Raw genomic sequence first — 27141 nt, forward strand, 5'->3', positions numbered from 1 at the left:
AAAAGAATTTGAGAATATATAAAGTTTCGTCATAACGTAATTTGCCCCTTGAAAATTGCCGCTTTGTTTCCATCCAGCCCTTGTTAAATTGCGACTCCGCTGCCACATTCACTCCAGCAGGAGTAGTTAGTGGGTGGGTAGCTAGGGGTTTTGGAAGTTGTGTTACTGGAGTGTCCCGAACATATCAGATACCGGCCCCTCCACCCGTGCAGCAGCCTGGGATGACCAAAAGGCAGAACCCGAAGTACAGGACTTTAACGCTTAAGGTGAGACTAGGTGACAAATAATTCTTGCTGCTTCTTGAGAAGCTTGTACCATAAGGAAACAGGGAGCACTTGCTATTGCAAACCAACATACTTCTTCATGTAACATAGCAAGCGGAGAGAGTGCAGCGCGAAACACTACACTGCGCATCAAAAGACGCAAAGCATCTGCCGCACTTATGAGGAGAATTCTAAATACGGGAACAGACTCTTGCATTGCCTGAAGTTGCTATTTTTATTTTGCGAGAACTAGCTTACTTACATTACGTGACTTGTACAGAATCACAGGATTTTGAACCGAAGCCAGGACTTGTTTTGAAACATCCTGTTAACTCGCACTCACCCTCTCTTCCTCCCATCCTTTTTTCCACACCCAGCCGATTAGCAAAGCCAATCACTTTTAAAATATATGTTCTGGATGTCCAACTTTTCCACTTTTCTGTATCCCATTTGCCTTTGTTTGTCTGTGTATTTGTCTGCTATTTATCTTTTGGCAATCTTCTTTTTCCCCCTTTCTTTCTATGTATTTTCTCTCATGACGTTCTTCCTCTACTAAGCTCTGTGTCTTAATTCTCTGTGCATTAATCTGCTTCTTTTTTATATTTTGTTCTATGTACTGTGCCTCACGTCTTTACTTTTACTGTCTGGCATCCCCTCTTCTATCGTTCTTGTTTTTCAGTAGCAGGCAGTCCACTCCTTTTGTCATAAACTCAAACACGTTTGGGCCACAAGTCACTTGAGGCTATTTAATCCTCTCCCCTGCCCTGCATACATCAGAGTAAATATTCAGAATACTTGTCGAGCAGCTCAGCTGTGCTCAGTGACTCTGAGATTCTCATAACTAAATCCCTGAGTCTTGTTACTAACAATGCTAATGTTGCTTATGCACACATTCTGGCTAACTTCTTCGTGGTCATGATGAAAGATGCTTATCTCGGTTTATAGTTTGTACTTGACAACAATTACCACTGATACCACGTAATTCTGCTCTCGATTCCTTTATTTAACTTCATAACCTAGCTTTAGTTTCTACATTTTCAGTAGCCAATGCTGTACTTGCCAGTGACTCTACCTTTCTGCATGTACATTACCTATATAGGGTTTTGCTAAATATGTGCTATTATCACTATTGGGTTATTACAACACTACAGTTGCGATGTAAGGTTTTAGTCGGAATTTCATTTTTATGTCTCATGCAGATATTTTATTTATGAACAGTGGGCTTAGAGGCTGCTTGTTGCTTGCCATTGGTTGGTTTCAATACCACTCATTTTCTTGTTTCTTATTGGTCAGTTGTCATAGTTTTCCCTCCTCTTCATGTGTTTGTCCCACCCTTTGAGCATGGACGCATTACTTATGTCCTTCCACTGCTCATTTTTGAAGCATTACTTTTTCATTTTTTTCTTTTGAATACTCTACAAAAGTGCATTTGTTTTCCAGATATCTCTCTTGTGTACTGCTCTTCTCCTCTTAGTCGCACTCTGTGATGCTCTTTTGCTGGTGTGCTTGTCTCCAGGCTCCTCATTATTGTGCTTGCCAATATGTGCTTCTCGTACAGCAGCTACATTGCTCTCCAACATACCTTAAAAATATTGCCAATATCTCTGACTAAACACTTATAAGGTCCCAAAGGCAAGACCTATTGGCTATGCCAATGCTTGTTTAAAGTTGAAACATGGCCCAATTTCTTTTTCAATTCACCCTGTGGCTTCTATGTGCTACAACGGTGAGTACTTTCTATAACCATCGTCATTGACTTACCATTCTCCCCCACTTCTTTTACACCATATCCACCTGAAAATCCTACACCTTCACGTGCACTATTAACTATGTAAAAATAAAGTATTAACTCGCTGGATAGTCAATACAGCTTGATCTCTCCTTTGAACATCTGAATGTGGCTTAGGAAAAAAATTAAAAACCCTATACTTATGATGGTACTCTGTAAAACAGTGCATGCTCATTTAGGCAAAATAAAATGTAACTTTCAGAACAAGACACGTTCTTGTATTTTGCCTTTTTAACACACTTAAAAACTCGAATTATCAGAAAAATTGAAAAAAATCAGATATCTAAGGATTCAATATGAGGTACAGTTGCAGTAACTTTGCAAGCTGAGTAATAGTAGTTGTAAAGTAATGTCGTATTTTGTGTTGGAAGGAAGTAGTGGTGGGGAGAACATGCAACTGTGTGCCTTTTGTGAGATCAGTAAGCATAGACGACTCAAAACAGTCATTCTTCACACCTGTTTGTTCAATATTTCTTTTACCAGCTGCAGGTGAAGCCTTAAGCAGACAAATTCGTCTTTGTAGGCCTGCACAAAATATCTGTGGCTGAAGTCAAACCTTGGTCGGCGGTAGATGATGTCACTTATAACTTGGGACAATGCAAACCTTTCTTCAGGATCAAGAGCGTGTTGGTAAGCTTCATAATAACAATCAAGTAGCTAGTGAGAAAAGGAAAGAATAGACGTTATGCATGTTCTCAAAGACACGCTCTAATTTTTAGCCACACCACAGCATAGAACAATGCTCACCCATCATTTGTCAGGGAACAGAAAGTAATAAACCCAAAGTTGAAGATACCATAATTGGTCCGGGGACATCTGCACCTTCATGTGCAATACTATAGGCTGCTCTCCGTTCTAGACCACACAAATACACTGCAGACTATATGAAGTTGCAGAAAACTGGTTCAGGAACCCTAAACCTTATAGAGTGGCATCTCTGAGCACTATGGGCTTCTATGTGTGATCTTCAGGGTACTACTATCTTTGATTGTTGAGTTGCTGTTGGTGAGTTGATGTTGGTGAGTTGTGCTCTACAATATGCAATCTGGGTGGACACTTGACTGTCTTGCAAGTGATCAGCAGCAGCAGAGTGGACTACCATAACACTCTCTATGCCGGAATTGCCAAACAACTCCTACACAGACTCTAGACCATCCAGAATGCTGACGCAAGACTCATACTTGACCTCCCACGCCATGCCACATCCACATCACACCGCACCTCAGGAAGCTTCACTGGCTCCCTATTCACAATCTCAGCCAATAGAAACTTCTTATGCTCACATTCAAAGCCCTACACAACACAGGACCAAAATATAGTCGCATTTACTTTCACGAGTCCACCAGACACCTAAGCTCTACTTCACTTAAACACACTCCCCGCATCCCCAAAAGCAAAACAGGAGGTCGCTCATTCTCCTAAATCACACACAAGACATGGAACGACCTCCCTCAACACATCAGAGCCTCCTGCTGACTTGTCGAGTTCCTCAAGAAGTTGAAGACTTGGCTCTTTGTCTAACCACCTTGGTGACCACATACTTAAAAAAGAGAGTGGATACCCTCTTGGATGATGAGTGAACTATACAAATCGACATAACATACTATAGCCGAGCGGTTTTGTGTAGTTCAGACAAGGCATGAGAATGCCAGAAAGCTTTACATAGATCAGCAACAGTAAATCAGATTAAACCAGCAAGTTAGGCAAATAGACAATGCGAAAACAGGAAAAAATATCAACATCAAGCCATGTTGACTAGCAAGATGAAAGCAGAATAAAAAATAAGGGGAACAAATAATTGATTATTAAAGGTATACATCGTCCATTAGCATTAAATAAAATAAAAAAAACCTGGTCATAAAAACATAACCAAGGCATCTGTACGGTAACACAAAAGGAACTAATGTTCTAAAAACAATATGTATATAGAAAACAGAACTAGTAGATGAAACACTAATATATAGAATTGAAATATCCAATCAGTCCAGCATACAGACAGAAGAGTGAGTATGCCCAAGAGTCTAACTCATCTGCTAGTTCACAGTCAGTCTCAGCCAGTGCACCGAAGAACCCAACGAGATACCTCACTGAATTAGTGGTGGTCGAGCTAAAAATGTACATGGAAATAAAAAGCTTAGCCAAGGGTTTGGCATTGCTCTAAGAGGCCATGCATGAGCCGAGCCTTCAAAATATTTAACATGTAATTCATGCAACAAATAAGAGAAACTTTTTTCAACACTCAAAAAAGGGTATTTCTTTCACCTCATTGTATCAGATTATATCCCTGCATCGAAGGATACTTATTAAAAGTTTTAAACATACACTTAGAAACATTAGTGCCCATCCCCTCCCTCTGTCCTGACCACAATATAATTAGTGAACTAAGAGGCAAGTCAGTTGTCATATGAACTGTATATGCAACCTAGAATCTTATTATACATGAAGCAATATATTTGTCTATTAAATCAAACACAAGAGGGTGTTTGTACAGCTCACATATTTTAAGTATCTCTTAAATGAGATAATGTAGAAAAAGGAAGCAGGATGGTTATGGGGGGGAAGCCAAGATTGATTCCAGGTTTTCTGGTTTCACTTTGTGGAATTCAGCCACTAAATGGATATATCTTGTCTTTGCTGTTTACATCAAATTTTACTGGCTTGTCTTTACTTCTTGGTGCATGAGGTTAGAGTGTGGAAGGCAGACAGAAGCCACATGAAAGCTCGGCTCACTCAGCGCTCAAGGTTCTAAGATGACCTCGAGCTGATCTACAGTCGGGCATCTATCTGGCTGAAGCCTGGCTCGGGCTTTCAGTGTCTCGCCCACTTCCATAGTCAGTAGATCAAAAACAATGAGTAAACTCTCTTGAAAATATAAGACCGAAAGATCAATCCAAAACAGTGGTGAAAAGGAAAGGATTATGATAAAGTGTAATACAAAGACTGACTTCCTGGCACACACAGGAAATTAGAGAGCAGATGAATAGTGGGGACCGAAAAGCAGAAGCTTCAGCTTGTTTCTTCAGAAGAGGTAGGAGGGAATGCATAAAACAATTAATAAACTATTAACATGAACGCTCGATGGTCCCAAAAACAGTAATACCTGCAATGGAATCCACCATAGGTAGGAAAACAGAATCCGAGATTGTGAACTAACTTTAACCACGCAGCTTAGCTTCCAGATAATGAATTGAATTCTCCTTACCTGCTGTTTATTTTCTAAAAGCGTGACCTCACATGTCCACAAGTCAAGCAGCACAGCAAACCGGTCCACATTAGCATGTGCCCAAGCTGAGATGTCCATGTCACCGGAAACACTTCTGCCTGCACTGAGGTCTGTTAAAAAGACAGCAGAAAGTTCAAGTATTATGAACCAAGAAATATAATACATATAAACAACAGCTTAATTCTATTGTCTTCTCTGAAATTACTTCTCACAAAGTTGGCATAGTGCACCAGATGGGCTGCTATGGCAATGTAATGGACTTGCTTTGCTCTATCATGCACGAGGACTTAGCATGAATTTTCTATTATGTGGAGGCCCTGCAGAAGTACACATGTGGTGTGTTTTCAGTAGAAACTAGGAGGCAAAATGATGGCAAAGAATAATGACCTTCAGCAACATTGCCTCTGAAGACACAACAACTCAGCTCCAATCTATATAAAGTCACCATAACACTAATAACAAATACAGCAATAGATTCTGACAAAGCAACCAACTACCTGCATAAGAGAGCAGACAACGGTGTTAAGTCCTAAAGTGCTCCTTGCTCACATCACAACCTGTGTGGCTAAGAGTGTCAATCAGAGGAATCATGAGTGCGGAAAGTTGGCTGGAGGAAAACAATAGTAAAAGGAATGGTAGAACTAATTGGAGTTCATAGCAGTTAAATGCATACTAGGGTTCCACTTGGTCATCACACATAGGAGTGCCGAAGAAAGTGTCTTTAATGCATACAGGTGGTGATGTACTGATCTGTCCTACAGAACTAGGCAGTCAGGAAACAATGTTTTATACATTTCTTAAGGGCTACATATATATATACATAGGAAATTAATCTGCAGAACAGAAATGCTGTACGCTAATTAAAGAAATACTCATCTAATGATTCAACCGAGAATGTGAGTTCAGTTTACTTATACCAATAATTGGGGTAAGAGATTCACCCTGCAATACATGGAAATTAGAAGGATATTAGTAAAAGATTGATTACATGTTCACTAAAAAAACAATTGCACTTAGTGGTGCCAAAAGGAAACATAATTTATATCCTATTGGTGTGCATGGAGGGTGAGAGTGAAGAAAAGAAGAAGGCCTAGATGCCCAAACTTAGTTGGGTTGAGTTTATGATCCTAGGGAGAAAGAGTCTTCTTCAGGAGACCCACTGTGAAGAGGAACAGACGTATAAGTAAACTAGAAACAGGACCAACCCCAACAGCCTCAAGAGTGTTCTGCATCAGCATGCCCATAATGGTTTGCATTACATCCACATATGAGCAGTAACCTACCCAAATATAAACAAAAGAAATACTCATACTCATGAATATGGGCAAGGATCTCATGCAGAGAGACAGTGTCCAGAAATGATCGGATACAGAAATAGACATCAAAAGAAAAAATGAATACCCAGTGACACACAATGAGTTGGTATTTGCCCATTACAGGATTGATCCATTAAGGGGAGATCAAATCTACCATTATGGTTATTTTTTAATATACCAGTGTTTATCGTCTATAATTATTGTCGGAAAAAAGTGAGAAAAGAGAAAGACCGACAAAAAGCTGGAAAAGATTATATTAAAAATTGCCATTACCATGACAAAGAATCAATTATGTTTTTCACTACTTTGTGCCCTTGGGTTATCTTTGGAACTATGATTACCAGTTTATATGTAAAATAATTCAAAATTAACTTTTTTAAGCTGCCGTACATTAAGACCTATTCATAAAGAAATTCATATTCATAAATTTACATCCACTGGTTTATTACTTCACATGGGTCCAAAATTATGACTTTTTGGAATTCACAGAAATTCAAAGGAAAACCGCAACAGTTGCAGGTTTCCAGGTAAACCGCCACAGTGTAATACATGTATACACATATATATATATATACATATATATATATATATATATATATATATATATGTATATATACATATATATATATATAATGCGAAGAATCTGTAGTACAGAGCAGGATTTGGAGAGCTGCCAAAATGAGGCATTTAATAGATTTCTTGCCCGTGGCTATTGTAGGAGTGAATTACATAAGTCCAAAGATCGAGCTAATAGTTCTAGCAGAGAGGAATGCCTCACTGTGGGGAGATGCACTAACAATCAGCAGCCCGACAGAATAGAAGATAGAATTAGTCTCATCACCACATTCAGCACAGAGGAGAGGAAAGTGAGAGGGATATTGAAAAAACACTGGCCCTTGCTTAAAACCGACATTACTTTGTCCCCCATGTTACCAGAAGAGCCATCAATCACCTTCAGAAAGGCACCCTCAATGAGGAATGCTCTGGTAAAAACCAGTCCTGAAGTAATATCTAAAAAGAATTGGTTCTCGAGTAAATCTGGCTTTCACAAGTGCATATCGTGCAAAGCATGCCAATTTGCCATGAATACGAATGAATTTTACTCTACATTTGATTCTAAGCCTATACAAATCAAAGAACTTTATACTTGCCGCACAGATTTTGCGGTGTACGTGCTCCAATGCACGTGCGGATTAAAGTATATTGGGAGCACAAAGTTACAGGCCTTCAACCGTATCCTCCAACACCTGAGTGAACTCAGACGCCAACTACCCGGTGGCTCGCCACTTTGAGCTAGTGCACAAGAAAAATCTCAATGATTTAAAATACTTTATCATTGATGCTGTACCAAAAAACATCAGGGGAGGCAACAGGGAGAGACTATTAAGACAATTGGAAAGTAAATACATCTTGCTGCTTGACACCAGGATCCCGAGAGGATTGAATACGGGGGAAGATCTGTACTGTTTTTTATAAACACTTGGCAATAATTCAGTATCTGATGACAATACATGTTTTCAGTTGCCATTATAGATACGTACACTCCTGTATCGCTTTATTTATATATGCACTACTAGTGACCTCTCGAACATTATGGTAATGAGTCGATAGTTTTTTCCATTTAAAAAATTACATCCCTTGAGATTTACATATGTTTTGGTATTTTTATTCCAGCACTGGTCTAGATCTGAGTATTATACTGATCATCGATTATATACATTTCTCCAGTATGAATCTAAAATTTAATGTTATGAATCACAACATATATTAGCCTTCGCTGCAATACTGAATAGAGTTTTCATGATGCCCAATGATATTATGGGACATGATTTGATTATAGAACCAGTATACTCGTATGAAGGTTTTGTCTTTAACATGGTTGCCCATCTTAGCGCCCATTTAATAAGATTCTATTTTTTAACTTGGTAAAGGATATGGTGTAATTTTATATCTGACCATCCTAGTTTATTGAGATTTTGCACATTTTGCACTGATTTGCACATATGTCGTATTTTTACACTAGCACTTTAGTTGGGTTCGGGGCCGGATTTAGAATTGAGTAAAGTGTAGGTTACACTGTGAATCAGTAATAAGCACATCTGTGTGGCATTGATAAATTATGATGTATATTGACGATTATGAATTGACAAAAAGTTTATTGAATGTACAGACAATACAAACACATTTACAATTAATGGGTTATTTATAACAAATTATACAGTATTGTACATATTTTTAAATGTATTTGTACCGCCATATTCTTTCTAGATCATTTTTTAATTGCTCCGTGAAATCTGTTCTCTATATCTATGCATTTTAACCCCAGCCCCTGATTGCACTATGTATATAAACATCACTATTGGTTCCAATTGTCATGTAATCAAGGCTACCGTGACGTAGCCGAAACGTGTTATGCTGGAGACGATGGGACAATAAACCACCTTCTTGAGAACTGTTTTGCGCATTTTTTGGTCTGTACCTGTGGGGAACTTTGGCGATCTTGGGCCGAGGAGCAGGATTCAGAAGTGAGATATATATATATATATATATATATATATATATATATATATATTTCTCACTCCTCCGTAACCACGAAAGTAATGGGCGCACTCGCTCTGATTTTCCACAATTACATTTATTTAGATCTGTTTTAGCATGAAAACAAACAAACGATCTACGCGTTTCAGTGCTCCTAGCACCTTGCTCACGACTTTCGTGGTTACGGAGGAGTGAGAAATATTTAACGGCGAGGCTCCGCCGTAGGGCACGCACCCACACTGAGCGCTCAGGAGTCGGGAAACCTGGAACCGGCGTGTGGAGATATATATATATATATATATATATATATATATATATCCGTTCCACACTCCTACTAATCGGCTCTGGACACCAATTCAGCAAACGTAGGTACAGACCACAAAACAGCGCTCAAGATAACTTCAAAGGGTGGTTTATTGCTCCTCTGTCACCAGCATGACGCGTTTCGGCTACGTCACGGTAGCCTTGATCACGTGACCATAGGAACCAATAAGTGCACTTATATACTGTGAGAATCCCGATTGTAAAAGCGTCAGCAGTGCATAGACATAAAAGATATACTATGAGAACAACATCCATTATTTACATACATAGGTATGGACCAGGTGAATTCAATATATACACAAATATTTTACAAAATGTCTAAAAATATTCATCACTCGGGAATAACAATTCTTATTTTGAATATACCTGTTCTGTCCCCTACCTAATCCATCCAAAAAACGTTATGCATGTCATTTTACTTCATCCATATACAAAATGCTAGTCAAAAGCTGAATTAGTTCAACAATCCGGAAAAGTGCAAGTGCTTAACATATTAAAGTGCTCAGTTGTGCAATGTGTAAAATCAGTTAACCTGAAAACCAGTGGGAATTAAATTCATATATGTAAGGGAGTGCGTTGGTGATTGCACGTTTTTCAAACCTCTATTTATGAAAAGTTACATGCCACCCACGTTCAAAGCATATTTGTCAGGACACACATTAATTTCTGAAAACTAGTACGAATCAGTATGTATTTGAGACAAAGAAACATTATGGCATAGTGCCCAATTTCAATAAGAGAAAAACTGTAGGTAAAGGCGAATATATACCAATTACCCCGCCATACCGGACCCAATGCTCGTTGTTTTAAAGGAGAGACTGCCAAAGGAAAAAGCCTCAAAATAAAATGAAAAACACCCTGTGGGGGGGGTCCCTGGAGCCCTATGCGTCTAATAATTTGGTTAGCATTAACCAAACCAACCGGATAAGATGAGACACTAGTGCAATCTACATCTGAATAGCAATCCAGCTGAAAAATGATGTTCACAAGGGTAAGACTCTATATAGCTATTAATCTACACAATTTATAAAAAACAATGAAGATCTTCCCCTGTGTTTAATCCATTAGGGATCCTGGTGTCTAGGAGTAAGATGTATTTACTTTCCAGTTGCCTTAGGGCTTTCTCCCTGTTATCCCCCCTGATGTTTTTGGGTACAGCATCAATAATGAAGTATTTCAGGTCATTTAGGTTCTTATTGTGGACCAATTCGAAGTGTTGTGCGACAGGATAATTCACATCCGAATTAACTACAGCTCTCAGGTGTTGCAAGATGCGGTTAAAGGCCTGTAATTTGGTGCTACCAACGTACCTGAGCCCGCAGGTACATTGGAGCACATACACCGCAAAATCAGTACGGCAGGTGAAGTGCTCTCTGATCTTAATAGGGTTAGAGTCAAATTCAGAGTGGTACTCACTGGTGTTCACACCAAACTTGCAAGCTCTGCAAGAGATGCACTTAAAAAAGACAAATTTTTTTGAAATCCGATGAGGTTTAATTACTACCTCCAGGCTGGATTTGACCAAAACGTCTCTCATGGACGGTGCTCTTCTGAAAACAAGCGATGGCTCATCCGGTATAAGGGGGGCTAAGCTGATATCAGTCTTCAAAAGTGGCCAATGCTTTTTTAATATGCCTCTCACCTTCCTCTCCTCACCATTAAAAGTCGTAATTAAACTGATGTTATTGCACACAGCCTCTCCCTCAGTATTCAATGGTCTAGAGGTGACGCCTACATTAACTGAGGCAAGATAATTGTCTCTATCGAACTGATTTGCCCTGTCTCTTGCTTCTTGCAACAAAGAGGTATCATACCCCCGAGCGCAGAATCTTACAAAAGCCTCATTCTGACACCTCTCAAGATCAGTCGCTCTGCTGCAAATCCTCCTCATCCTGAGAAACTCCCCATAAGGGATGCTTCTAATCAGATGGTTAGGATGCGAACTGCTAGCGTGCAAAATCGCATTGCCCGCTGTAGATTTTCTATTCAGACGGGTGTGCAGCCTTCCTTCAGAGATGTAAATTTCCACATCAAGGAATTGAATTAGATTGGTACTAATCTGAGAGGTGAAACGTAAATTGAGATGGTTGTCATTAATCTTATTGACAAATTCAGTGGCTGATTCAACGGAACCCCTCCATATCATGCAGATGTCGTCAATGAAGCGCCAGAAATGCAAAACACAATTAGGAAAGAGATCAGCGAGTGTACCCTTGAGCACATGCTCCTCCCACCACCCTACATGTAAACATGCATAGGTGGGGGAGAAGCATGCCCCCATAGCCACTCCTCTCAACTGTTGATAAACCTCCTTGTTATACAGGAAGTAATTGTTATTTAGACAGAATTCTAGCATACTCAATAACATAGTACTATGTTGGCTATAAGAAATACTACGTTTCCTCAAATAGTACTTAACTGCATTAAGACCATCCACATGAGAAATACTAGTGTAAAGAGAATTAATGTCTAAAGCAATAAGTACATAATCATCTTCCCAATTGATATCATTGATTTTAGAGAGGAAGTGGCCAGTGTCTTTAATAAAGGATGGCAGGTCTTCCACGAATTCATGCAGGAATTGGTCCACATATCTGGAAATAGATTCCAATAAGCTCCCCTGGGCAGAGATGATAGGTCGCCCAGGAACAGGAAATACTTGTTTATGAATTTTGGGGATCAAATAAAAGAAGGGTATAACTGTAAAATCATTCTTCAAAAAAGCATGCTCTTGTTTGCTCAGTAATCCCAATCGCATCTATTGATTTAGTTCTTCATGAGTCTTGTCTTTGAGACACTTAATGTCATTGAAGCTACCCTTTTTATAGCAAGCGGTGTCATTCAAATGTTTCTCTGCTTCAGCCATATAAAGATTGCGGGCCAGATGACAGTATTGCCCCCCCTTATCCGCATTATTGATTATTAGGTTAGAATCACTCCTTAACTTCTTCATCAATTTATAGTATTGTCTTTCCATATATTTGATTCTTTTGTTCCTACGCGTGATGTTATATTGTAGTCCTTTCAAATCCTCCACCACTTTATCGCAAAAAGCATCAATATTATCCTTTGGCATCACTGGATAAAAGGTAGAAGGAGGCTTGAATTATATATATATATATATATACTCTTCATGCTAATCTTCATGTTTAAATAGTCTTTCACATCCCACTCATTTTGTTATTAGCAGTAAGCTTACAATTAGCACCTCACACCCTTAAAAATATAGACACCCGTAATTATCAGTTATGAAGCAGGTTAAGAATTTAACTGAAAAAGGACGATATAGTATTGCTGTGGTCTAAATAAATCTGGTATACTCAGGGGCGTAGGAGACACAAAATATCTGAGGGTGGGGACATGGACAACTTTGAGGAGAAGCTCACATGCATCATTGGCGAATGCCGAGGTTGTTGAATACCAAGGCTGTCTACTCTTGATTTCAGCTCTTGGCTCTTTCATCCACCAACATACTCTTCCTCCACGTTATCTCACTCCTGCACTTTTTTCTCATTTTTGCTTTTTCACTTATCACTGTTTTCCAGATTTCCCTTCCTCCTTCTGCCCACTCCTTGATGCTTTTCTCCTTCTTGTTCTGTTTTACAGTCTGATAGTTTAAAACATGTACCACTCTAAAAAAGAATGCAGTTGGGCCCCACCTTCAGCCATCAGCTTATATTAAACATCCTTAACTTGCAGCCCATAATGGAGTGGCTAGTCTGGCCCTTTGACATTTTATCTCCTGGCCTAAAGAGTAGATACACCCTTTTCTGTCCTACTGCAAGATGCAAGGTCCCCAGCCTTCTCCCTATCCCATGGCATAGCACAAAAACATTACAAATTACCAGAATTAAGGGCAACAGGGTCAACCTCGTCTCAGAGTCCCTGCCCCCTTTCTACCCTAAACAGTCTCCCAAGTTAACTGTGCTTACTCACCACAACTGACTCTGGCATTAACCTGAGTTCATTTATATTTACCTTCTCCTATCCTTGTTACTTCTTCTGGAGTACTTACATTACTATGCTTCAGACGATCAACAGCTACCAGTCTCTTGTCAGTAATTGTCAGAGGGTTCCACTACTAAAGAACGCTTGTCAACTGCACTGTGTACAGGTCGGCTGTTTCTCATTCATGCCTCTCCATATATAGCCTCCCCCGGACTATGCAAGAATAGGGAGCCTCCACAGGCAGAACTTGTCACTTGAACCCTGTGCCCTCATAGTCGCATTAACGGTATTTGTAACAAGCACACATAGTTCAAAGACAGCAGAGTGCTGTACAGGATCAAAGGCAGAGCTCCAACCAGAAAGTGAATCTGGGTGGGAGATCCTGGGTTCTGCGATGGGAGATGGACTCTTTCCTGTGTTGTGATGTAGTGTTATTTAAGAACATGCATATTCAGCTCCTTCCTAACTTAGAGCATCCTTGAGGTGGTCATGATGCATACATGGATGTCAGCACAGATCCTGAGTGTGTGGATGGGGAAGGCCTGATTCCTCATTCTTTTATTCATTCTTGCACGTCTTTGTCCCACTGAAAGAAGGTGTATGAATATGTCCCTGACTGGCTCATTGATAATTTTGCTTTTTTTTTAAAGAAGTGACCTTCATGACTGGGCCCAATACTGCAGACGAGGCCTCACCAGTGTGTGCAGAATTTACAACTGAATTTGCACCCCAACATTCATTCCAGAAGTATTCATACTGGCCTCATGTTGTTCACAAGTGAATTCTAGTACTTTACACGCCTGGATTTCAAAGTCCATGTCTATAGTAGAAATCGTAAATTTACAAGTCCCAGAATACAAAGGGCTGCTGGCTAAGGAGCCAGGACTGGCTGATGAACTCATCTATGATTCTGGTCCACTTGAAGCTTTAAAAACGTAAAGTCACTCTGCTGAAAATCTAATTTATACACATCTATAAAAGCATAGTTTTTCCTTGAAAGCCCACTTGAGTAACCCTAATTCAAGAAGACCCACAGATGTCTCGGACAACCACAAAGAGACAGCGCAGAGGGTATGTGGTGCTAAAGCACTTGGCACAAGTTTTATTGAGTGTTTCAAGAAGATGCCCTAGCAGGCCTAGGATTTGTAAAGGTGGTGGGGTGCCAACTGGTGCAGTGGGTCCATTTGGTCTATTCAAGTTTCAAATGTTGTTACAATACTGTGATTTAATCACTTGCACTTTTTGTGAATACAAACACAATCACAAAAGGCCTAAGTGGGAAAATTATGTTTTAAATTGGGAACATTGTCAGGCCATTAATGGTACAGACTTGGTAATGGGGTAACTTGGTTTACAGTTGGCGCTCCTGCAAAAAGGACCATCATATTTCTATCCAGGTTTGGAACATCACACATCAAAAATGATTATAACATTGCATGTGCCACTAACCAAGCTGTCTCTAGGTGCTAAAATATTGTGTGCCATCATCCTACTCAGTGGTACTCATCAACTTGGGAAAGTTGAAAGGCTGAGTTATCCACACTGAGGTTCAAACCAATGATGTCCATATTTCAAAGCATTAGCTTAGCCCACTACTTATTCTTATCATTGGATAGCCTTCTTTCATTTATTGTCTGACCTTTCTGTGAACAATATGACCTTCCTGAAGTTGCTATATAAGACTTCAACTCTCTGTTACTGTGCATTATCTGGTTGTGCAACACAACAAAGAAGGTCATTCGCATCACAGACAATTGGCATCTCTTCAAATGGCAATAATGCTGTACCACAGCTTTAAACTTGCCACGTCACGAGGGTGGCTTTAAACTAACAAAACCAAGTGTTACCATTTCCATCATCTTAGTTCTGTAGGAGAATACACAGGACTGGCTGAAAGTCGCAATTGTGACATAAGGACTAGATTGAATGTATATTAGGAGTGCAGAATAGTGGAACCATATCAACCTTTGTGAAGGTTATATTGGGAAGCTATAGTGTCATGGAAATTAATACTCACCTTCACAGGGCAACATAGCTACAGTCTGAAACTGCAGCTTCGTGTAGTTGTAAGCCTGTTTGCATCCCTATTTACAAAAAGCCTGAACATGGAAGTAATGCTGCAGTCTGACTTGCAAGCTTCAACATGCTGAACTTAAGGGTCCTATGCCTGGAGTAGTTGTGCTGCAGTCCAGGTAAGCTCCAGCAAGTAGCGGCTGCCTAGCAATGGGCGTGGTGAGGTGAAAAATAAAATAAACTTACCTGGAAATGCCACCGCCTCTCCTCCGTCCTCTTCTCTCGGCAGTGCCCTGGCTCCCAGACTCTCCCATCTAATTACGAAGCTGCATTACAGCAGCTTTGGGATTGGTCTGAGCACCATGGTTCCGAATTCAGAGAGGTACTGGAAGCCTGTGCCTGTTTCTCACCATGTTGTGCATTACAGCCTGGTGGGGAACATGCAAAGTGCTTGGAGAGTGCAAACCACTCCTCCCCCTGCTCTGGCCAGCCCGCCCCGCCCTAACCTGGCTCCGAGTTGGCAGTGGAAAATAAAATGATAACATAATATTATGATCATTTTTTTTTTTTGCACTGCTCAATGAGCAGTGGGGCGACGCTCCTCAGCCTTAGCAGAGGATCTGCCACTGGCTACAGCACTATCTACTCATGAGACATTATGCACAGGGCAGTAGTGCTGCCTACTGAAGTAGAAAGCTGTAGGCTTATGAACTGATATCACATATTCATAGACCAATGGTAGAGGTGGACAAGCCACTAAAGACTCAAGAGAGAAACCCAGCTCTGGCTCAGCTCGAGATCCTTCTTGGATCCTCAAGCCCAAAACAAGCTGAGATGTCATGGCTTATGTGTGCCTCCTATGGTCTAACCTTGTGGGAAAAGACTAAATACAAAGCAATAATCTTTCAGGTAAAAAAGAGATAGCCATCTTGTGACTCTATTGCACAATCTAAAACCAGAATACCTTGCATCAATTCTGGCTTTCTCCCCTGAACAAAGTGTGTGATCCTAGGCACATATTTTATTTCAATGTGCCTCCTCTTTCTTCATTATTACATGCTAGCACCTTGAAATTAGTAAGCTCGGGATGTGCGCTGTACAAGATCTTTCTGTTTTGATTGGATACACTGTAATGTTGCTTCCTTTAAAATAAAAATCCATGCCAAATATATGGTGTACATGATGAGTGACTTTCCTCTTATTTCACTAGTAGCATTGTCGCCAGGGCATTAATGTTTCTAAGTGCATGTTAACAAAACTATCACTTCTTATAAATGTTTTTCTGGTGTACCAAGTTGAAACTCTTCCCACATGTAAAAGAAATACACTTTTTAGAAACTTAAAGAGACTCTGTTGTATCTTTACATGATGGTTTTGCATGGATTACATATTCATGACCCGCCTACTGCATTGGCTCTTAGAGCCAAGCTAGACCCTAGGTTTGGTTCTCCTTCTTAATTTGCTGGCTTACCTACCTCTCTTGGCAGTAGTAGTGCCATCTGCAATGGGAAGTCGCCAGTCTATGAATTTTCTTGGGCATTCCAGCCATTCTGTGACTCTGTACCTCCATAAGGGGGGGCCATCCTCCCTCCGTGTGGCAGCCCTGTTTCAGTGCTGAGAGGCCCAGGGGAGTTCACAACTCTCCTGGATCATTCATGCAGCACAATTCTGTGACTGTGAAGCAGAGTTGAAGGCCCCTCTCTTTGATCTAACAGCCATGGTATAACTATAGTGCCGGGACGCCCAGTGCAGGGGGGCCCTCTCTCTTGGACCTCGCAGGCATTGTGAGTGCTGTGAGGCCCAGGGGAGTGGGTCTCAATTAGGCCTTTCCGTGAAAGTGACCATGACAACAAATGAGGCACCCGCATGAGCAGGAAACACAGCGTGGCTACTCTGTCCTCCACCCAGGCCCTGTCATTCTGTGCAACCTGAATAATTGTCACCCCCAGCTACCCAGAAAATCCTTTTGAAGTGTGGGTTGCAAGTTGTGAGGCTGAGTCACACCTCGCTGTCAAATAGTGAATGGATAGGGGAGGGACAAAAAAGGAGCATGGCTCCATGCAAATAAGGTGAACGTGAGGCCCTGGGCAGCTGCCCACACTGCCAATGACTAGCACTCGCCCTGCCCTGTCTGTGACGGAGGCAGGTCACAGATCAAGTGTAGTGCCATCATAGGTGCCCTAATCACTCTGCCAATGACAGAAGTGAGAGGGGAAATTCTGTTGTCCCCTTGCCCCCTCAACCTCGTCCAGTGTCCCCCCCCACTCAAAATTCTGGGGGGATATATCCCCTGCGTCCTCCACGCTTCCTACGCCCATAGGCATACTCACACTTATTTCTATCATCCTGCTCCCCTCTGCACTTTTGACTACAGGCAGGATCCAAAAGTTTTGATTTGGCGGAGTATAGTTCCTTGTCTCAGTTTCACAAGAGCAGACTGAGTCTATCTACTGTATGATCCATGATAGTTGTGAAGCTGAGACTGGGCCTGAATGCCAAGGAACATCATTCCAATAGTTTTGCAGTGTCCAAAATTACACCAGGCAAAGCACAATAAAACCAGGAGTGCCAGGCAGAGCACAGGAGCCCAGTGGCGGCTAGCATGTCCCGAGGGTGGTGTGGCAAGGGGCACCATCATTTTAAAAAAAAGTAGCTTTTCTCGTGCACAATGTCCTCCTCAATCCTTTTCTCCTCGAGGCAGGCAGCAGGCAAGCTCCTGACTCATGCAGCATGAGAACAGTGCTAGGATCGGAGGGAGCAGCCTATGCTTGGCTTTCTCTAACCCAGTTGTCTAAAGACAACTGGGTTAGAGAGGTTTAAAATGTGCAAGCCTGGCTGGCCATCTCAAAAAGAGACATGCACATTTTAAATTCAAGAGCACAAAGCTCCCTGCTGTTACTCAGCAGCAATGGCCCAAACCTGTCCTGACGCTCAGTTCGCGACGGGTCGTTGCTAAAAAAATTAAATGGTAAGAAATAAACTTTATTTTCATTTTATTTTTCAGCTCTGGCCTGGCACTTTTGTTTGTGGGGCGACGCTCTTCCGCTTAAACGGAGGAGACGCCCATGCTGTAGCCAGGGCCGACGTCACAGAAACACGAGGAGAATAGATAGAAGCTACTCTTGCTGCAGCAGCAGTATCTATTCTGATAGCTGATAGTGGGCTGTTGGGTTGGATTGAGATAAGAGACCCTAGATAGGGTCAGGCAGCCGCAGCCATTGAGCAAAACCAGTTGTCTCCATCCACACCTGATTGAACCACAGACATGTAAGAATGCAACGTTGTCCCAGTCTGTAATCTGGTGGCCATTGGCAAGAAAAGGTCTAGAGACAGGGGTATCCACTGGCACAAATGTCATTGTTCTTCGAGACTGATTTTATTAATGTGGAAGTGTTACCAAGACTGAACGAATGCAGACCACTTTCAAAAAGAGGGCTACATAAAATGAAAACAAGTCTTCTTTCATACATTACATTGTGACACATAATGTTCAAAGATTTGCCACATTTAAAGACTTGAGTTGGCTTGATTCAAAGAGCTAAAAAGGGATGTGGGCGGTGTAACTGCTTGTTCATTAAGGGTCCGTTTCACAAAGCGTCTTACTCCAATTATGTGTGATTTACTACAGGACGTTTAGGAGCAACAAAAACCTGTTAGTACTTTCAAATTGAATACACAGCAGTGCGGTAACTGTCCCATTATAGGCATGGCTGTCTTCAAGATAAGTGCTGGTATTATCCTTCTGAAAGTGTGTTCACTCATGTAGGGGAGTGCTGATACTGTCAAGTCTGCTGAGAAGTACTACTATTGTCGCATATGTGCAGATTTGTGCATCAGTCCTTTTGAGATGCTTTGGTACTATTAAATTAAAACGTATGGTATCCATGTTGAGACGTGTCAGGGTTAATGGAGTGGTAGCATGATGGGTTCCTGAAGGCCATTTCACTCAGCCAGTTTATTGGTTGCCTGTCCACATGATCTATTTCCAACGAACAGCTTGGAGATTACCCCTATCTTTTTTTGATAGTACGAGTTTATAATAAGATTTTTGATATTTCAGGAAATGGAACTATGAATTATCTTTGAGTCAAGTCTACCAGACAGCACAAACAGTCTAGTTGCAAAAGGGATATTTTGGGTTTACCAAGAAAATAAACAGGCGCCTCCCCTTTTTCTCCCATTGATTTTTTTGAGTGTCATTCTTATTTGTTCACTTTCTACTGGATGGCTTTCCTTGTTTCAGCTTGTCCATCTTGTGTTTATCCCTCCCTTGCAGCATAGCCTCTTTACCATCTCTTTGATTAGGTAGCTTATTTGCTTCCTGTGCTCCTTTTTATGGACTTACTTGTTTCTTTAAGCATCCCAGTAGGATGCATGTGTTTTCCAGCTGCCTCCCTTGTGTGCCTTTCTCCCCACTTCATGTTAGTCTCTCATGCCTTTGTTGCTTCTCCCTCTATATGTTCCCACCCCTCTCCAACCCACTCCTGCAAACTGCTCCATTGTTTTATTTTTATTTTCTAAAACAAGGCACTGTTGTGCTACTTTCTTTTAATTTACCGTTCCACCCGGACCAGTAAATAAAAAGAAAAAAGCCTGTGCTCTTTTGAAGGTGCACACATGGGTTTAAACAAAATGAGGGAGCTGCTGCATCATCACTGTTTTTCGCAACCATGCTGCAATGCTGCACAGCATGGCGAAAAACATTGGCACATGACATCTATATGTCATAGGCATGACCTATTGGCTTTGCCAATGCTTGCTTATCCAATGTTATTTATATGGTCAATCATACAGCTCAATCGTCTGCTCCCTTCAGCACAGTTGTGAGTCAGGCTTCATCATGCTCTGTCCCAACACATATTTTGATTAGAGCCCTCCTTGTCATTTCTTGTGCATGGCTAGGTCTGCAGAAGCCATTGCAACTGCAAACTACGAGAAGAGCAAGCATTAGCAATGCAATCAGTCTCGCCTTTGGGACCTTATATGTATTTAGCTATGCAGCACAAATCGCCTCAATCCTTTACTTCTCATTATCTATTATTACAATCCTACTAATCGGACTGAGAGAAAATAAACGTATAAAATGATGCCTAGATAGTTTATACAAAACATTGGTCTTGTAAGCCGAAACCGAAGGCTGACCCCTTCTCCAGGTACATCCCAGGCTCTGCCAAAACAAACTACCAACAAAACATGAAAGATAAAGCGCCGTTACAGAGGGGCCACACGGCACCGGCAGGAACAAGGGACCTACTAGCAGATGAGCAGCGGCGCTGGTGTTGTGTGCAGCAGGCCCGGGAACCCATCACTTCCTCCTGTGCAGTAGCAGCGACGGCGGGCCCTGTGCAGCCAGGCCCCTCCCTTCCAGTCACGGGCCTTTCGGCCCCTACACTTTTGTTTTCTGCTTCTGTGGCTTTTGTTTTTTGTTTCAAGTTGCTGTCGCTAATGGGTAGGGAACAAGCATTTGCAATGCAATAAGACTCGCATTTGCGCGAGACCTATTGCATTGCAATCGGGAGTGCGGGTGAGGGCAGGGGGGCGAGAAGACAGACAGCAGGGGTGCGAGAAATTAAGGACAATGGAGTGTGGGAGGGGGAGCGGGAAAAAATTGTGTAACACTCGAACTAAAGTGGTCAGTAGCCTCGGAAGAATACAAATGATGACATGGCATAGTAAGGCGGGACTAACAAGCCTCATTATCAATCAGAAGACAGAATTTAGGAAGGAGAAACACAGAAGCCAATGAAAAATATGGGCGGAGAGTGAGGGAAGCTTGTCTTCCCATACTGGACTACTGCATGCCTCGCAGAGGGAGCAGCTCATGCGCGCTACTCCTAAAGCTCAACCTAAAAAGGGCATACATGTCTAGGAGAGATTGCGACACAGAAGACCACTGTCCCAAGCCTTAGTAAAAATTAAGTTCACTGTCACACAATTTGAGAACTGAAGCATTTTCAGCAATTATTTACAATATAATTGTTGTTATTCATTTATCATACAAAGTAACAACCACTGACAAAACCGATAGTTCTGGATGGTTTTAGGCGTGTCGTCAGTTGTTATGTTATAAATATGGAATGCAATAACAAAAAGCTCACAGAGGCACCAAAATATCAAACGGGTTGCACACTATAGAAATCACAAAAGTACATTTACGTGTTTAAGACACTCCCTTAATTATATAGTCCTCGCCCCTTTTAGAGACACCCTCCGACCCCCCACTTTTTTCATCCCTATTAAAACCCTGTGCGCAAAATCATACGAGGTATTTCTAAATACATCAAAGGTGATAATGCTGTTTAGAGTCCACATTTCAACTTCGGTCAGCACACAGAGATGGTACTTAAATAAGGCTGGGAGTCCTATGCATTTTTTTTCAACAGCCTCTGTTTGTTTTAACCCGTTGAATGCGGCGCGAATTCCGCCGCTGTGCGGGCGAAATAATGGGTGGGCGGGCTTTGGACGGCCCACGGCCGTCCTCCGCACATGCCCACTGTGATGGCCGTCCGACAAATGGAACAGGTTAATAATCATTTACAAACTCTGGTGCACTTTGGGTGTTAGTTTATCATCGTGTTTTACGTTCTTTTTTTTAACCTGCCCTGACATTAAGGCAACAGCAGGCCTGTCAAACTCTGATTGGCGGTACCCATACCGCACATTCAAAATATATCAGCAGGCCTGCAGTGTTGAGCCCAGTGTCCTGTGAATGTAATGGCACGTTAGCAACCCCCAAAACGACCTCTACAGCCTGCACAAAGCCAGTATGAATAGTGTGATTTAAAAAAAGAAAACTGATACCAAGTATTTGCGTCCCGGAATTTCAAAACACAAGGGGCCTCTCACTTATCTCTTTAAAACACCTTGGATCCCAGTGGGACATGGGATGTGGGGAATGCAGTGGCTCTAGCAAATGCTTTGCAACTTATAAGCAGGGCCTGTCCTAGGATTTGCGAGGCCCTGGGCTAAAAGGGAACGTGCGAGGCCCCCTCTAATTTGGATAAGTGGCCCCTTGCAAGGAGACCATTCAGAGACACTGTGGGGGGCCCATTGTCCAGCATTTTTGCGCCCCCACAGTTTTAACTTTTACTCCACAAGCATTTCTCACACCTTCAGTCCGATAGGTGTGAGAATTGATTGTGGTCTAAAAGTTAAAACTGTGGGGGCGCCAAAATGCTGGACAATGGGCCCCCACAGTGTCTGTGATTGGTCTCCTTGCAATTGAGGGAGCATCTCCCTCCCCTCTGCCTCCAGACAGACACCATCCCTGAGAGGCCCGGGGAGGGGGGCCCCTCCAATGGACCTTAATTGCAAGGCGACACCTTTTTTTTTTTAAGTAGATCGCCAGGGAAACAACAGGACACATCACCAGTGCGTGGCCCCATGCTGGTGGGCTGAGTGCGAGGCCCTGTGCAGCCGCCCCCGCTGCCCATACCTAGCGCCGGCCCTGCTTATAAGGGTTTGGGAAATAAATGCTTTCTTCCCGTGGCGAAAATTACATTTAGACAGTGCCTTCTCTTGACATCCCGAAAGTTTCTATGCCGTTTGAATATGTTGACGAACAAACAGGTGTACATGTCACAAAAAAGTAAATGTGTTGAGAGCACTCCAATTCACCATCTGTGAAGCATCCTACACAGCAATAAAGCTAAAGCAGGTCTTTTCTGTACTGTGTTTGAGTGCAGACTGCAACACTGGTCCATCTAGATTCCTGCCAACGCTCAAACAACACAGAATTGACCCTCCTGGCTTGCCTTCTCAGTCTTGTAAGCTGAAACTGAAGGTTGACCACTTCTCCAGGTACATCCCGGCCTCCGCCAAAACAAACTACCAACAAAACAAGAGAGATAAAGCACAGTTACAGCGGGCCACGCCGCACCCGCAAGAACAAGGGACCTACTAGCAGCTGAGCTGCAGCGCTGGTGTTGCGTGCAGCAGGTCCGGGCTCCCGTCCCTTCCTCCTGCGCAGAAGCAGTGATGGCGGCCCCTGTGCAGCCAGGCCCCTCCCTTCCAGTCACGGGCCTTCTGGCTGCTACACTTTTGTTGGCTGCTTCTGCGGCATTTGCTTTTTTTTCAAGTTGTTGTCGTGAATGGGAAGAGAACAAGCATTTGCAATGCAATAAGACTCGCATTTACGCCAGACCTATTTCATTGCAATCTGCTGGTGGGGGCAGGGGGTGAGAAGGCATGGACAGCAGGAGTGGGGGAGGGGGATACGGGGTGCGAGAAGGCAAGGTAGTGCTTCATACTGTACAGCACAGCTCTTCAAACTGTGGGGCGCGCCCCACTGGGGGGGCGCCGCATCCCTTCAGGGGGGGCGCGCACTTCACCCCACTCTGTTGTTTCCAGGCGCGAGACATGCCTCTCAGCCCAGGCTGCTGCAGCTGCTGGGGGCTCGCTCGGCTTAGAGTGTCAAGAGTCACAGGTCTTTAAAGGCCAGAGGCAAGACGATTTTGGTGGGGGTAGGGGGCTAATTCTCATGGAGATGCAGAGGCTCTAAGAAAGGAAGGAAAACAAAAAAGCCTCATTAACGCCTAAATGGTCTTTTAAAGACCTGTGGAGTCCTCGGGTGCGCAGCTCCAAAACTGTCTGTGTCTGTGCCCAAGCTGTCTCAGCCCAGGCTGACACACACGACAGGTGGGGGTGAGGGGGGGGGGGGGCATGCTGAGGCCTTTTGTGCCCATGGGCGTTATGCGCCTGTTAAAAACCATGGGCCTTATTTACAAGCCCCTTGCGCCACTTTTGCGTCACTTTTAACATAGAAAATGGGATGCAAAAGTGGCGCTTGTAAATCTGACCCCATGTGCATATTTACATACCTTTGTAAAATTATTAAAGAGGCTGTTTGTTTTCTGGTTCCAGTACCCCCTGTGTCCCCGCTCTGCCTATTCCTTACATTTTACTTTTTACTGCCTTAATGTGAGAATGCATTTCATGAAGAGGAATATAAAGTAGGGTTACCAAAATAAAAATGCCAGCCATGTGCTGTTTAAAGACTCTGCAAAGGCCCTGTCTTGACACTAAATAGGGTTATAAATAAAATAGTATGTATTCTTTTGTAATGTGAAGTTTCAAATCTTTGTTCCCTTTAATTATAAGTCAAAAATGAATTTGACCTTGATTAAAGTCGCTAGTGCTTGTTTAACATGTTCCAATCCCTAGAGCTGAGTCCACAAGTCAAATATAACAAATAATGTGAAGTGTGCCTACCATCTGTCCTCGCTTCTTTCGTAGACCAAATGTAAATGTTTTCTTGTGCAGCTATTTCTGAAGCTTTGGAAGGTGTTCTTCTTTATAAGTCAACTATGCTAACAAATTGACTCTTGATGCTGCTGGAGAATATAGATGTATATATCCTCTTGAACCACTTATATCACATGTGTATGATGTAAATGCCCCCTAGGCCTTCTTGGAAAACTGCAGCTGGCCTCCTACTGACTTGGCAACACCTGGCCATACTCCACATATTCATGTATTTTTCGATTGTCAGGAAGAATGTTTTGTGGAACTTCATTTTCTGATATCTTGTTTAGGGGCAAGGATGTGGCACAACAGCCAGAGCTGATGACTGTAGAGCTGGGAAACCAGGTTCAATTCTTGATGTCTGCTCAACATCCTGTGATTCTGGGCAAATCACTTAATCTCCATGTGCTTACAAAAAATGAATGTGTGCTTGTGTAATGTAAAAGATACTCCTGTAAAGCTCTCCAATACATTTAGGTCATGTTCGCCCTGTATGAAACTACAAAAAATATATTGCAAAATGTTGTGAGCACTCCCGTTTCCAGGCACTGCTCAAAAGGATGGCAGAAGCAAGAATCCATCCACATATTGTCTCTTTGGAGAAAAACAAGCACTCCCACCCCTGTGTTTTGGGAGTGTTTCGCTATTCTATCCTAAATGTTGTGTTTATTGTGAAAAAGAAAGCAACAATGTAATTTTTTGTGCTAATTTTTTTCTTGGAGACTTTGCATTTTAACTTTAGAATAAGCACATGCACTACAAAAACTTCAGTTTACTAATCACTCTTACTTTATTTAATATTATTTGCCCTATACAACCTGGGCTCTGCAGGAGGGAATGGCCATCAATGATGCAGAGTACCAGCTTCCAGAACTTTTTTATCAGGTGGGAGTGGCGGTGGGGGGGCTCGACCTGTAAAAATGTTTAGATGGGGGGGCTCGGCTGACTAAAGTTTGAAGACCTCTGCTGTACAGTGTAACACACGAAGTAAAGGGGCCAGTAGCCTCGGAAGGATACAAATGACGACATGGCATAATAAGGCGAGACTAACAAGCCTCATTATCAATCAGAAGACAGAATTTAGGAAGGACAAACACAGAAGCCAATTAAAAATATGGGCAGAGAGTGAGGGAACCTTGTCTCCCCATACTGGACAGCAGTATGCCTCGTAGAGCGAGAAGCGCATGCGCTGCAATGCTAGGCTCGACCTAAAGATGAAAAAATTCCTACACATGCCTCAGACGAAGCAACATTTCAGGAAGGAGAGCTGTTGTAAGCAATTACGATTTGTCCTGTTGAAAAATCAGATGTGAATCTACCAAACACAGGTCACAATACAGAATACAGCCCTCCTGGAGAGCCCTGCTACATTAATACATTCAGCATGATGAAAGAAAGAAGTATTTAAGTGATTTGCCCAGTTAAGACTTGGGGGAGATTTACGAAAAATTCATGCAGCGCAGCTGCCCAAAGGCTGCGCTATATTTCGTGACAGGGAGGGGGCAAGAGAGCGCCATATTTTCAAATACATGCGTCTCTCCTCACCTTTCCCTTGCGCTGGCGCTGATTACATCTGCCGTGCGCCACCGACACACTTTAGCGCCATAGCGTTAGGGTGTGTGTGTGTGTGACAGTCCAGCATGGGTTTTGTACAGGAAGGGTATCCTTCCTTTACAAAATTCTATGCCTAGACATGAGGGAAAGTTTTTCCCACTTTGTATGTGTGCTGCACAGTGCAGCACGCATGCAAAGTTGGAAAAGGAAGGAGAAATTAAAGTGTTTCTCCTTCCTTGCGCCTAGTTAAAAAGGGAGCAGTTTTCTCTGCTAAACTCAATCTACTGTGTTTAGTAAATTGGGTTTAGCATGAGAAACCTTGGGTGGTTGCATGGGACCGCCCATGCACCGCCCTTGGCACGCCGCAATGGCGCAAAGTAATGCGAAGCAGTGCTATGCGCTGCTTCACACTACTTTTACGTTATTTCCAATGCTAAACAATTTTAGAGATGGAAAGAAAATAGAAAAAAACGATTTTGCAACGTTTTGTGTCACTTTTGTGATGCAAACACGGCTCAAAAGCTTAGTAAATCTCCCCCTGGGCGTCTAGTGTGAGTGTGTGCACCGAGAGGCATCTAAAGCACACCATTCCAACAAAAGGTTTTATTTCATGCATCCCTTACTTTTATCCTTCTCAATGAACTGGCTGGCCACAAGCAACAGCTGCTTCTCAAGCGCCTTCAGATCTTTCAAGGCAACGTCATACATGATGTAGGCCCCTCGCTGGTCCTGAGAGTGCAAGCAGCCATCTTGAAGGGTGTAGAAGTCATCATGGTTCTCAATCTCCGAGAGCTCCATGAACTGGGCATTGTGCACCTGCAAAATAGTATGTTATGCACACACAACATCAACATACAGAAAATGTTCAGTGACAAAATGAGTTCAGCGATGGCACGGCAAATATTTAGTAGGATGTGATTCCCCATTAGG

General features: G+C 42.4%; 1 protein-coding gene across 1 annotated transcript in view; it reads right to left on the minus strand.

Annotated features, from left to right (window-relative positions):
• LOC144762518 (uncharacterized) overlaps window positions 1-27141 on the minus strand; it is a 709614-nt gene that overhangs the window by 641592 nt on the left and 40881 nt on the right. Inside the window, exons 9-11 of the mRNA XM_078647742.1 lie at window positions 26835-27027; window positions 5255-5385; window positions 2509-2709 (exon numbers count right to left, since the gene is read on the minus strand). Of these exons, the coding sequence (XP_078503868.1) occupies window positions 2509-2709; window positions 5255-5385; window positions 26835-27027 (525 nt within the window). The remainder of the gene's footprint in view (window positions 1-2508; window positions 2710-5254; window positions 5386-26834; window positions 27028-27141) is intronic.

The sequence above is a fragment of the Lissotriton helveticus genome, chromosome 6, assembly GCF_964261635.1.
Source record: "Lissotriton helveticus chromosome 6, aLisHel1.1, whole genome shotgun sequence".
In the NCBI taxonomy this organism is placed as follows: domain Eukaryota; kingdom Metazoa; phylum Chordata; class Amphibia; order Caudata; family Salamandridae; genus Lissotriton; species Lissotriton helveticus.